This window comes from Ixodes scapularis, unplaced genomic scaffold (assembly GCF_016920785.2).
Source record: "Ixodes scapularis isolate PalLabHiFi unplaced genomic scaffold, ASM1692078v2 PGA_scaffold10__122_contigs__length_95168666, whole genome shotgun sequence".
NCBI lineage: Eukaryota > Metazoa > Arthropoda > Arachnida > Ixodida > Ixodidae > Ixodes > Ixodes scapularis.
The window spans coordinates 3543300-3557032 of NW_024609836.1; the positions used below are offsets into that span (position 1 = coordinate 3543300).

At 45.9% G+C, this 13733-nt stretch overlaps 1 protein-coding gene across 1 annotated transcript in view; it reads left to right on the forward strand.

The window, feature by feature from the left end:
* Nucleotides 1-13733, forward strand: part of LOC8040161 — a 196462-nt gene that overhangs the window by 135335 nt on the left and 47394 nt on the right. Inside the window, exon 2 of the mRNA XM_040211726.3 lies at nucleotides 9370-9645. Coding sequence (XP_040067660.1) covers nucleotides 9370-9645 — 276 coding nt within the window. The remainder of the gene's footprint in view (nucleotides 1-9369; nucleotides 9646-13733) is intronic.

Consider the following 13733-nt stretch of genomic DNA (forward strand, 5'->3'; position numbering starts at 1 on the left):
GTAACTTTCACGACTAGAACAAATACTAGATTTACACATTCGAAAACGATTATTGAACACCGGTCCCGAATTGATTCCTTTAAATATTCTTTTTTCCCACGCACAATATCGGAGTGGAACAAGCTGCCCAAGCATGTCGTTGACTGTGATAATGTTTCTTTGTTTTTAGGCCAACTCGCACCTTATGTTTAGATAGATTGTTTTGTAGCTGGAACAGCACTCTAACTATAACTACTTCATCGAGATTAACCTTCTGGTTCATTTGTGCTGCGGGACCTTGAATATGTACTTGTGCATGTATTGTCATAGTTTTCTTCTTTTTTAACTTGCTTGACCCTTGCCTTGTCTGATGTCGACTCTAATCTGTATTTCCTATCGTAATGTTGTATTGGAACGTGACCGCGTTGCTTTATTATTGTTCATTCTGTGTTGATTTGTGCCACTCCTATTGTATTCCTACCAAGGAATGATAGTATTGTTAAATAAAATAAATAAAAAAAAGGTGTGAAGGACGGCAACGATTCGCCAGGGGAATACATTCCGGTTGTCGATCGGAGCAATTTCATCGCTGCAGCGATGAAATCGCTGCAGCTCTGGCATGCTCGGGATCCGGACGAAATGTTCGCAGTCAAAATAGTCCCGGTCAGTATGGTCAAAATGGCTAGAGGACAAATGTGGGCGCCAACCCGAACAAACTGGTCCCAGTCGAATCTTACGCCACACCGTTTTCTTGCTCTTCGAGGCTTTGTCGGTCGCTTTTACACACGATGCAAGTTAAACGCGTAAAAAAAAAAAAAAGAAAAAAGAAAGAGAAGTGGTTTTCTAAGTGTAAGTGTTGTCAAGTGGTGGAGCCAAGGATAGGAGAGGAAACAATATACAGCGCGAATAATGGTCGCTTTCGCATGGCAACTGAAAGGGCTTTCACGCGCATAATTTTTTTAATTTTTTTAAGGGAAGAATAACTCGCAGAATTCGAATATGCTCAAACTGGTTATGTATGCCGATGACACAAACTTCTTTGTTTTTGCCGCCGACGAGCCAGATTTACTTATTGGTCTGGCGAATAAACCAGTCCAAATTAAGTTCATGGTCAAATGAAAACTCGCTAAAAATTAACGCGAACGAAACGACAGGCGTTGAAAAACAGCGCGACTGGGACGAGGGCACGCAGAGACGAAGAGAACACAAGACAAAGCGCTGTTCTCTTCGTCTCTGTGTCCTCGTCCCAGTCGCGCTGTTTTTCAACTTGAACTCTCACCAACTCGCCCAGTTATCGATCCTTATCAAGCTATATTTCCTGCTCAAAATGAACTAGTGTCGCACAATGCCAGCCTCATCTTATATAATACGATGCCTATTTACATTGCGCGTTTCTTTTAAACACTCGGCGTTATTTTTTTATTTTTTTTTTGTAAGCGCGTTATTTTTTTCTGTAAACGCGCAAACCATGAAATCGCGTCACTATGGTTTATCTTGCATCGTCGGGTTGGTCTATCGTCACCATTCTGCCTCGGCTGTTTTTGTACGATGACTTGTCTGCAACTTCCTGTTGTACGCATACTCGTCTCGTGTGGGGCGCGGCCACGTCGACAAACTGAGATATTTTTACTCCGAAAGATAATGATCAGAATTATCTGTGAGGTTTCGTATGACTCTCACACTGCCGATTTGATTACACGCTTTACCATCATTACTGCACAAAATCTATACAATTACAGGTGGAGCGGTACTTTTAGAATAAGAAGAGAGAAAATCTCGCTCTCTAGCTGACCTTTCAACACTACCAAAAAACTTGAGGCACATACTACTCGTCACACCTTGGAGGGTGATCCTTCGCAGAGCGAATTACGGTAAACATGATCAGATGCATCCTAGCAGTCTACCATACTTCCTCAACAGCTTTACAAATATTCATTTGAACGTTAGCTCAACAGGTGCGAGGTTTTTAGTCGATGCTAAAAATGCGCTCATGATTAACTTTTTCCCCCCTGTTTTGATTTCTTTGTTTTTCTCGTTGCCGCCTGTTCATCCATTGTAGGGGTCCGGACACTCGTCAAGCTGTTCCTTCCAGCTTTTTTCCTCCGGCTTCCCCTTCGTGGGTTCGATGATAAAGAAACTATTACGATTGTTATATCATCAAAAACACGTCTGTGAAAAGGTCCATCGCACTTCGTTCACTGGCTTCTTTGTGCTTTTTTCTTTTTTTTCGCCCGAGGTAGCGGTTGGGGACACCCCGTCGAATGAACGATAGTTGGCGGAAATGTCGCTGTATGTTTCAACTCGGACATGTTGCGCTCATCGTTGGCGGTAGTCATCGTGTGACTATGGCCAGAGTTTGGCGACTAATCTTCTAAATTCTCGAACGAGGACAGTCGGCAAGAGCTGGCGACAGGGAGTGCGGGGTGTCATCTTTGCTGCCTGCCTCTTGCGTGGGGGGAGCGTGTCGGGTTTGCCTTGGGCGTTGTTGCTTCGGTGGCTGCGACGAAGGGAGCCGCTTGCTGCGAGGTCTCCGCGGGGTCAGCCAGGAAGCGCTCGCTGGCGAAGGGCCGCTCGCGGCTGCTGCCAGGCGGGACCCCGGGCGATCACCTTGGGGGGATGCGCCAGAAGAAGAACAAAAGCACCCGTGCTTCCGGGCTTGGCAAAGAAGACTGCCGTCGCAGTTCTCGTCTTTGCTCGAGGAGGAACCCCGCGGCCAGGCGGGCCTCGGCCTCCCATCTTTCCCACGCGTGATTTGTTTTTCGACGCCTGCATCAGACGCCTTTGTTGGAGGGGCTCAAAGAAGAGTGAGTTCCGAAGGCGCCGCCTTCCTGTGCGCGGCCAGTCTGACCGTGTCGCCATGAGCAACTCACTAAGCTACGCCGAAGAGTATCGGCACTCCACTTCCTTATTTTCTCGAAGAGGCCGCCATTTTGGTGCCACTTTCTGAACTTTAGATGAGCTGGGCGAAGCATTGCCTAGGTAACATCTTCGTAAAAACAAATGTATAGAATTTGTTTACAAACAAAAATTTTAAGGGGGAGGGGGCGTCGCTTTTTCGCAAGTTGATTGGCTCCTTGAGGGGCCAACTTGAGCCCACCAGCTTGCCGGAGCGAGGCACGGGCTTCGCTTCGTCGCTCCGATTAGCTCGCTTGGCCTTCGCCATTTTAAGTTTCAAGTTTCTTTATTTTCTCTCCGTGCAAGAAGACAGAAAGGAGGGGAAAGAAGCAGTACAAAACTGCTTGACAGTTCTGTACTGCTTTCTGTACCTCATCTAACTCTATTTCTCGAATCCCCGCCCTTACCTTTTCGAGTTTGCTATTTGGTATCGCGAAATTTGGAATACTTATTGTGAAATCGGGGAATGGAAACCAAAATCAAGGCTCAAATCTGGCCGCTTTTCCCAGTGCGGCGACGTCAAGTGGCAGGCAGTCTCACAAATGGACCATGCCGAGCACTTGTTTCGTGCTGCTGCGCGGGTGCTGAGGCGAGCTTCCAAAGCATTCGTTTGACACCTCGAGACTGCTTGGAATCAGTTGGGAACAGCTCCTACGGTCCAAAGAGTGACCCCCTGCTGGCCGCTGACGCCACTTTTTTGTTGTTGCCAGCAAATACTTTCAATTAAAAAAAAAAAAAAAAAAAAAAACAGCGTTGGGGACACAAAGTTGTAAATTCACTAACATTGAGAGAAAAACATATTTATTTTGGCCTAATATTTGGGTTACTATTTCAGCGATATCTGTTCGTGCCTATAGCGAATGTTCAGACAAATCGGGGTACGAGTTGCCAAGTTACAAACGGCATAATGGCGACTCCTGCGAAATCGACGCCGCATAGCGGCAACGCCGAGAAGCTCGAGAGAGGAGGTCGTTTCGACTCCGTCGTCTGCTATCGCTGCTTGGATATCTTAGGCAGCATAGAAACAAACATCGCTTCCAGTAATTATTTTTATGCTTCCGCCGTCTCATTGCTACGCACAGACTAGAGAAGGTTTCTAGCGTGGAAAAATCGCTTTGCTTTTATATGTAATACCAATTTTACGCTTCAGGGGAAGAAATTAATGGTGGTCCGCGTGCTGAGCGACTAAAACGCCCTCCTTTCGTCCGCCATGGATGGATGGATGGATGGATGAATACGGCTGAGCCCTTTGGATCGGGCGGTAGTTTACGCCACCTAGCCATTTTGCGTGACCAGCGCGCCCCCTATGGTTGGCTGGAGGCGCGATAAATGTTGCCAATGTGGCCCCGCATGTCTTCTGTGGTGGGCTGTGTGGCGACTGATTCCAAGTGGCATTCTAGCATCCGTTTTGCCTTACCAAAGCGTGCAGAGGGCGCTGCACGAGCCATCCTAGCCAGTCCAGCGCCGTGAACGTGATCGTCGCACGAGTCGCTGCAGGCCCCCCCCCCCCCCCCCCCCCCCCGAAGGCCACGTGACATTCAGGCGGCGTTGGATTGGCTGCGATGGCTCCCAGCGTCCCCGGGGCTCCATGGACGCGTACAGTGGGTTCGGCGTTGGAAATTGGGTCGCAAACACAGCCCAGACACACACAACCTTCTCTAGGTTCTGGATGCAACGAAACGCAATAACAAAAGAGCCCCGCTGTCATGCCGAAAGCTGGTTTCTTTTTTTTCTTGGCTTCGTGTATCTGTCCGTTTTTTTGTTTTTTTTTTTGCTTTTTTTTTGCTTTTTTTGCCGTTTGCGTTAGGCGGGGGCGTGTGAATGGGGGACGCCGCAGCTGCGAGGGGAATCGGGCCCCGGATTCCGAGTTTGCCCCTCGCTGACTCAGAGCCCGGCTGTGCGAGTGTAGCGCCTCGCTGAGCAGGAGGGCGTCGCCATGAAACTGTCCCTCCCCCCTCCACACTCCGTTTCAGCCGAAACTCGGCCAACGGCGCAGACCCCGTGGTAGCCATTTAGCGTGTCGGAGCGAAGCTTCTGATCCACACGCACGTTGTCACGTGACTCCCACGCGCTGTGATTGGTTGGGTGGAGCCGTAGCTGTGGCCATTTGCCAAGCTACGCCGTCACCCCGAACGTCCGCCAACTACCGCTGCGAAGGATGTTTTCAAATCGTGGCGGCATCCAAAACCCGAGACAACTGAGCAGGACAAGCACGCGGATAAGAAAGGACGAACCATCGAAGGAAAAGGTTCATACTTTCACCCTTTGGAAAGCGAAAGCTTTGCTGTCATGGCGTGGTGATGACGCTCGTTTGATATGACACGCACTATTGCCACGGTGTAGACAAACGATAAAGGACAGAAAGAACTTTATGATTAATAAAAAAAAAAAGAAAAAAGAGCGCGAATGCGAGGACAAAGTAAACGGTAACTGACAGGACCTTTTACTTTGTCCTAGCTAGTCTTCGCGCTGTTCTTGTTTTTATTATGTCTGAATACCAACGAGCCCGAACTTGAAGGTTAATCGACTAAACGTTTAATGCGGCAGACTTGTGGCATATTAAACGTACACAATACTATATCTGGCTGTCGACGAGGCAGCGGGGTCGAGCGGGAAACTGACCTCGTGCGCAGCGTTCGACTGCTGATTTTATACACGGTCTGTGTTCATGAAGGTTTGAATCCGGAAAACTCTACAGCTAACGACAATGCACTGGAACTTTTCTGCGAAGCGACCGAAGGTGAAATGCGAACGGACAGCGGTAATCCGACCCCAATCGTCCGCGCGGGAGCCGCGCGCGCGCTGCTCACCCGGAGGCGTTTCGATCGGTTTCTAGTCAGCGCGGCCGGTAGCCACAAGGGACAACACTAAACGGGCCGTCCCACCAAGCGATTGGATAGGAGTGTTACGTCAGTATTACTCCAGTGTTACGTCAATGTTTCGCCAGGCTATTCGCACATTCGAGCTCGAGATCGGATCCAGTGCTCGTGGCCTCGGGAGGTCTTAGAATTCCGAGAAATCCCGCACACGATGGCGCTACCTGTCAAACCAAAGTTCACTGGCCGGTTAAAAAAAAAAAAAAAATTAGTTGAAAAAAAGAAAACGCGTTTAGATTACGGCGTAACTTTCAACTGAATTACTTATTCAAGGAAAACATATACATAAAAAAAAAAAAAAAGAAAGCGTGGATAGGGAAGTTCTGTAACCAAGTGTTAGTTTATATATGGGGTTTTCTCGAAAATTCAGTTGAAAATTATGCCTTGTCTTGTCCTGGCGTCTTTTTTTTTTTTTTTTTTTTGGGGGGGGGGGGGGGGGGGGCGTTGTACATAAGAGGCAGAGCCATTAACAGCAGGCGCAGACGCCACGAGCTGATGGGAGTAATGAGAGAGCGTCAAAAGGGTGACGTTCTTTCTGTGCGTGTTCTGTCAATCCTAAACAGAGAAGCCGCTTTCCACACTCGATTCGCCCCATTCCCTCGTAGCGTGGGCAGCGTCTGGACTTCCGCTGAAACCAAGTCTAGCTCGACTAGTCCTCTGAATTCATTGGCCGATTCATCTGCCTTCTCTGATTGGGATGGACCGACAAATTAGACCTTATAAGGTTATGTTTTGAGTAGTCTAGTTTCGAACAAAAATATTCCATGGCCATATGTGTCCAAGGTTCTATTTAAAGGTGTACTCCGCCGATTTCTTCATGGTCCCCGATTTGCTTTAAATTTTGCTAAACTCGCCAAACAACATCGCCAAAATAGTATCCCAAATATTAGGTCAAAATAATTTTTTTTTCACGAAGTTATTGAATTTACAATTTTGGTCCTTACCGTGTTTTTCAAACTGAAAGTCTCTACTGGCAACAATGAAAAAGTGACGTCATTGGAAGTGCAGGGGTTCACTCTTTGGACTGTAGAATTTGTTCCCAACTGATTTGAAGCAGTTTCATGGTGTCAAATGAATGCCCTGGAAGCTCGCTCCAGTCCCCGCGCTCCAGCACGGAACAAATAATTGGCATATTCTATTTTTTAGACTACTCGCCCGACTGGCAAGCTGAACTTCCAATGACGTCACGGCCCTGAAAAGGGCGGGTATATTTGAATGTCTGTTTTTGCATCATTTTCATTTGCCGATTTCGCAATAACTATTATGAATTTCACGATATTAAATAGCATTCCAGAAAGGGTAAAGGCCTGGGAGTCAGAAAATATAGTTAGTTGAGGTAGCTCAAAAATCGGCGGAGTACACCTTTAAGAGATTCGGAGTTGAGCCTCGTGTTCCCCTGAGTTCAGTATTATCTCTCGTTTTATTACTTTCCCCGCTCAACTTCGTATAGTCTTTTCGGAGTCGTTTTGGTATCTCCCCCGTAACGCATCTTTCGCTAGAAAAATATTGGCTGTTATATACGCGTTGCTGTAACTTTTTTTTTAGCAAGATGTATTTTTTTTAACGAAATATAGGGCACAGGTTAATTTAGACAACCTGCCACCAACCTGCATAAAATGTAATAAATAGGTTAATCAACGGCCCCGCTGGTTTGCTTTATTTAGGTGGGACTGGGCGCTGAACTTCGAGCCTTCGACTGTACTCGCTAGATGTTTTTTAAAGACCATTTCTAAAATTCTACGAGGTGTTCATAAATTATAATCTATAACTTACGACTCCAGGAAAAAAGAAAAGAAAAAAAAAGACACTCTTCGCTTCCAGCTGCCTTCTGCAGAAAGCTATTCACTATCGTGAAGCCAGGCGACACGTATGGCATAAGATGACGACCGTCATGCGTCAGCTGATCGCTGCAAAAAAACTCCTCTGACGCAGATTTCACGGAAGCGTAAAAGTAGACGGAACGCTTCAATTCGACTAAGCATCCCTCGGCGAAAGACATACCCTTATTCAAAACGTCGTACTTCTAAAACTCAAAAGTTCTTGGGGCAAATAGGAATCGTACAAACATTTATCGTCGAGTGTAAATTCTAAATGTTTTCAACGCGTATTACAGAATCGTGTTTCTTCGTGTTTGCGGGTGATTGAATAGAGCGAAAGCAGAACACAAGACGACTGGGAGTCACATACATGGCTCTAATCTATTTTGTAGTATCGAGATTCCATCTTTGGTTACCTGACCCAAGTCCAGCTAAAGGAAGGGGACCGATTCCCATCACTCACTCGAGTGTTTATTTTCTTGGGAGCGCTTCTTTTCACCTGCTCCTTTGTGTCCGAGGAGTGTCATGGGGCTATTTTTTGTGCCTTGCATCTTGATATAGTCCGCATTTGTCGGGAAATACTCTTTAATTACGCCAAATCGATGCGGGTTCATCGTGGGTCATTATTACTACTCTTCTTGGGGACTTTTGTGTGACATTTTGCGCCTGTTTTATTTTTTACGGCGTTTGTGTGCACTACGACACCGTTAATTACGATGGCCAAACGTGCAAGCTATCTATTAGGGGCTATCGCGTGGATTGTGAAAGGAGCTTTCTATCTAATGGAGCCCCGGTTGCACAGTATTAGAATCTGCGGGGCCCTTATTCTTTCACGATTATTATTTGGGCGTAAATGATATTTGAACTACCGTGTCTATTTACTTTTTACCTCGCGACACTACTGGATCCTCTGGACATTTAGTGCACTAGCGTACGGTAAAGTACTTCCGAACGGGACTGGGTATCACCATACATGTTTTTGTGTGAATGCTTAAAAAATTAGGCTTACGTAACTTTGTAAAAATGTGAGTTAAGCACTTATCTTAGCCTCTACTTTGATCTCGATCTCCCATGGAATACTTATTACGTTTCCTGCATGTTAACGCACCAGAAATGTCTCTAGTCTCTTTGGCGACCCGAAATATTTTCGGCCACTGTTTATTATAAATGAAAACATTATGCATGCTTAAACTCGCAGGCTATAAATGAGTCTTTTCTTACTCGTTCGCTTTTATGGCATTGAATGGCGGTTGTCGCAAGCAAAGAAGACTAATTGATATAACAGCCAACCTCTTTTTTTGTGTTGTAATCGATGTTCTCTTTTTCTTCTTCTAATAAAGAAAGAAATTAATATCCCAGTTTTAATTCCACTCCGTTCACGTCCCGCCATATCGGACTGTTCAGGTGACAACAGAAAAACGTCCCACTGTCCTGTGAATACTCCGTGTAATGTTGAGCCAGGGCACGATTCCCTCCGACTTGTAGTGGACACAATTTGGCGCCCCATAGGAGCGCGTGCAAAGCTCCCCTTGCCCCGGGCCCGCTTTATCGCTAATCCACTCTGTGTGCGCGCCCATGGTGTACACATTTGTGTCCGCTAAAAGGGGTGTGTGGATAGCCCTTGTCCGAGTGATATTTAATTCTAGGCAAACACGTTATAGGACCATTCCAATAATCCCCTTGTGCGCCATCATTGTCCACGGGGCTCTGAATTAATCTGAGCATGTGCAGGGCAGAATATCAAAGGCCGCGTCCACTGCCCAGTGACCATACAAGGAACGCGTGCGTCGTCTTGTGCGCAGGGCCGTCCCTGGAGATCAGCGGCTCGCTGCTGGCCATGTACGACAGCCTGGCGTCGAGGACGCGAGCCGAGCACCTGTCCGGCCAGTCGGCCCAGCCTCCCCAGCAGCGGGGACAGCGGCCGGCCCTGCCGTGCCAGCAGGGCACTCCGCTAAAGCGATCCCACACCCACCCGGCCCCGCTGCGGGAGCAGCAGCTCCGCGGTGGGCGGCCCCTGAGCTCGAGCTCCGAGTGCTCCTCGTCCTCTTCGTCGTCGTCGTCGTCCTCGCTGCCCAGAGGTGAGGCTGTGCGGCAACCCTGGAGTCAGGTTATACTGACGGGAGTGCCGAGCTCTGACTCGAATGATTAGTGGGTAGAGGTCTAGCTAGAAGCAAGGATAGCTGACCATGTATCTACTCGCAGTAAGAGCACGTTCAAACGGGAACGCCGAACACAAGGACACCGGCGTTCGAAGAGTGAGTACAAAGGCGGCTTGCTTTGCGCCTACCCACTAATCATTCCAACCAGAGCTCAGTATTCTCACGTCTACCCCTTTCCCTTAGTTTCAACCTGTATTGTGTTGTCCATTGTGTGGTACATTGTAGGGTCCACTGTGCTGTCCATTGTATATATAGTCCCCTGTGTGGTCCATTGTGTCGTCTATCGTGTTGATTGTATTCTTCAGTGTATGGTCTGTTGTGTTTATTGTAAGGTCCGTCATGCTCTCCGTTGTACATTGATTGTATTCATTTTAAGGTCCATTACAAGGCACACCATGCTTTCATTTTAAAGTCCAGCTGTGAGCTCCAATGGAAAAGTTCTTGTAGAGTTTATCCAGTTCACCATATTGTCTATTTTATGATCTTTTGCATATATGAACTCCCGTCCATTATTAGGTCGATCACAATGTCCCTCACCAGGTTCATCGTTTTCATTTTAAAGTCCATTACCACGTCCTTCATGAGGTCCATCGTATGGTTCATTGTAAGATTCATTGTAACGTTCATCGTCAGCTGAGCTCCATCTGTCAGCTCCATCGTGAGGTATATTTATAGGTCAGTGTATTCGAAACTTTCATAGCCTATAGGGGCATACTAGTTCCTACGAAAATGGCTGTCATCTGGGTGATCGCCGTAGAGCAGCACTACGAGGTTGGGTCTCCGACGCGTATGTAATTCTAATCTTGTAAAATACGACCGATATAAGAGCATTACTCCATGCCTCCACGCCAGCAAGCTCCTTCACTCTGAAGGTCGCCCGGGAGCCAGGGAGCGCGAGCTCTCACACCCGGCAGCACCATCGCTGAAAGTTGCGAAAACAGCGTGCAAATTCGTGTGCTCCTTGCGCGCCTCGTGCGTGTTTACTCGCACCTGTCTGTGTTTGTTTACCGACCGGAACTAATGACGGCCCTCAATGGACTGCCTCGTCATCGCGTATTCCCTGCGCGTTCTTTATGTTGCTCTTTCATTGGCGCACATTTTCTGTTGGGTCATTCCATGTCAAACGTCCCACGCGTTGCGCCTCTACCCTTTCCTATTAAAAAGAAAAAATCGTGGCCTTTTGCCGCAATGTCCGTAGCCATGCCCTGAAATATTTTTGCCGAAAAACATTTTTTGGTGACGTGAGCGCGGTTTTAACTTTTGAAAACAGCATGAAACTAGGCATCACTCGATAATTGATGAAAAATCAACTTTTCAGTGAAACACCCAAAAATATTTTTTCTTAAATTTGCACGGCTTTCTACTTAGAATGTGGTTGGGCTTGTAAAGTTTTGTTTAATTGAAATAGTTAAAAAAAAAAAAAAAAAACTTAAAAATGTACTATTTTGTTATTTTATCAAAAAGTATCTAATTGCTTCCGGGACTTAATAGAACCTTTTACCCGCTGTCCTGCAGGTATATACTCAATAAAAAAATGTTTAAAACCGCTCAATTAAATATCTCGCTGTAAACAAAAATCCTGATGTTGCAAAAAAGTGCGTTTTGACGCATAAACAGCCGTTTATTTCACCTTGAGGTGGTCCAAGTAAAAATACAGAATATGGTGTTTTGGAAGAACAGTCAATAATCTTTTGATTCTGAAAGTTTATTAAAGCGAGAAAACAATTTTTGAAGTTGAACTCTCGCACCACAATCCGGCGTCGCTTCTTAACCTCTTCTCCGCACAGCACGCCCCTGCGACGATAGCTCACACGATTAGGTCCGAAGAATGAAGGGAGTTTTCTGCCGCTTCCCTTTTCGGCTGCAAGGGAAGAAACGGCGTGGACTTCTCCCAAAAGGGAACGGGATGAAATCGATCATGCTGCGGTGAAAAGCGGAACTATTCAGCGACGCAAGAATTTGCCGTCTCAAAGCCGATTTAAAAACAAACGAGGCGTGAGCCTCCAACTGCGCGCATTCGTTAACACCGCATCGCCTCGTCGAATCAGATTGCCCGTTCACGGGGCTTTTGTGTTCCTGTCTACATCTGCGTGACGTTGAGAAGAGAGAGTGATTGCGATGTGTACGTAAGCAACAGCTAGCTTACTAGTGGATACTCTTACCTGGCAGCGTTAAGCATTTGCTGATATCAAGACAGTGGAAGTCCACAGGAGCACACAGCCGCGCAAAGCGGTCAAAATAGGAAAAGCCATAAAGCAAAAAGAGTAGAAAAAAGCCTCTTCTCACCAAGATGTACCCGACAACTCGAGGTCCTGCTTTCTACCTCTGTGCGCACACCGTGACACCGTCGCACGCTTTGTCGGACTTGACGGTGGCGTGCTGTGCAGAAAAGAGGCGCAAGGAGCGACGTCAGGTTGCGGCGCGAAAGCTCACCTTCAATATGCTTTTTTTTTTCTTTTTAGAACAAAATTACTTTAAACATTCAAGAACAAAAGGAAATACTCTTTTGTAGAAGTCACCATGTTACGTATTTTTCTTGGGGCCACCTTAGAGCAGAATTGACGGCTCTTTAAACGGCAAAACGCAATTTTGCAAAAGTTTAGTTGTTTTTTTTTTCAGCAAGATAATTGGTTGTACGGCCTGAAACCTTTTTTGTGTACAGTATACCTACAGGGCTGCCAATAAGAGTATTTACAGTCGCATGCAGCAAAGCCATAGTTTGTAACAAAACTAAAAATGTGCTAAAAGGCTCATATTTTCCTTTTTTTCTTTTTTTTTTTAACTGCTTCGAGCATACCACATCCCATGACCATGATCCTTATAACACAGCAGTCCAAATACCGTAGGGTTTTTAGGCAAAAATATTCCAGTGTTCCATAAAAATCTTACTTTTCATCAATTATTGAATGACTCGTAGTTCCACCCCCTTTTACTAGTTCAAACCGCCACCACCCCATAAAATTTGTTTTTCGTCAAAAAAAAAAAAAAAATGTTAGAGAGTGGCACCACAAACGTTACCGTGAAGAGCCATTAATTTTATTTTAGGAATCAGAGGTGGCCGTAGGACCTTTGCCCATGGCATGGAGAAGTCCTGGTCACTTGATGCTGCCCGTCGTTTGGGCATCGCGTTTCGAGCCGCCCTCGGGCACAAAGGGCACAACGGGCTTGCTCTTGCTACGCGCTGGCTGCACATCCGATTATTACACGATACGCGGCCGTTTCTTCCCTTGCAGCCGGAAAGACGGACAAGGGGAAGCGACAGAAAACTCCCTTCATTCTTTGGACCTAATCGCTTCGGCTATCGTCGCATGTGGCGTGCTGTGCGGGGAAGAGGCGTTAAGAAGCGACGCCGGGTTGTGGTGCGAGAGTTCAACTTCAAAAATTGTTTTCTCGCTTTAAACAAAAATTATTTTGATTAAGCTTTCCGAATCAAAAGATTATTGATTTTTCTTCCAAACCCACCATATTTTGTATTTTTACTTGAACCACCTCAAGGTGTAATAAACGGCTGTTTATGCGTCAAAAAGCACTTTTTTGCAACTTCAGGATTTTTGTTTACTGCGAAATAATTAATTCAGCGGTTTAAAAAAAAATTTTTTTATAGATTATATATCTGCAGGGCAGCCGACAAAAAGTTCTATTAAGTCCCGGGAGAATTTAGATATTTTTTAATAAAAAAACAAATGTTAATATGTAGAAAACAAATTAGTTCTTTAAAAAATATTTAAATTAAACAAAACTTCACAAGCCCAACCACATTGTAAGTCGAAAGCCGTGCAAATTTAAGAAAAAATATTCTTAGGTGTTTCACTGAAAAGTTGATTTTTCATAAATTATTGAGTGATGCCTGGTTTCACGCTGTTTTTAAAAGTTAAAACCGCGCTCACGTCATGAAAAAAAAAATATATTTTCGCCAGAAATATTTCAGGGCATGGCTACGGACATTGCGGCAAAAGGCCATGAATTCTTTTTTAGAAATCTGAAGGGGTCCAGCGCAACGTCTGAGG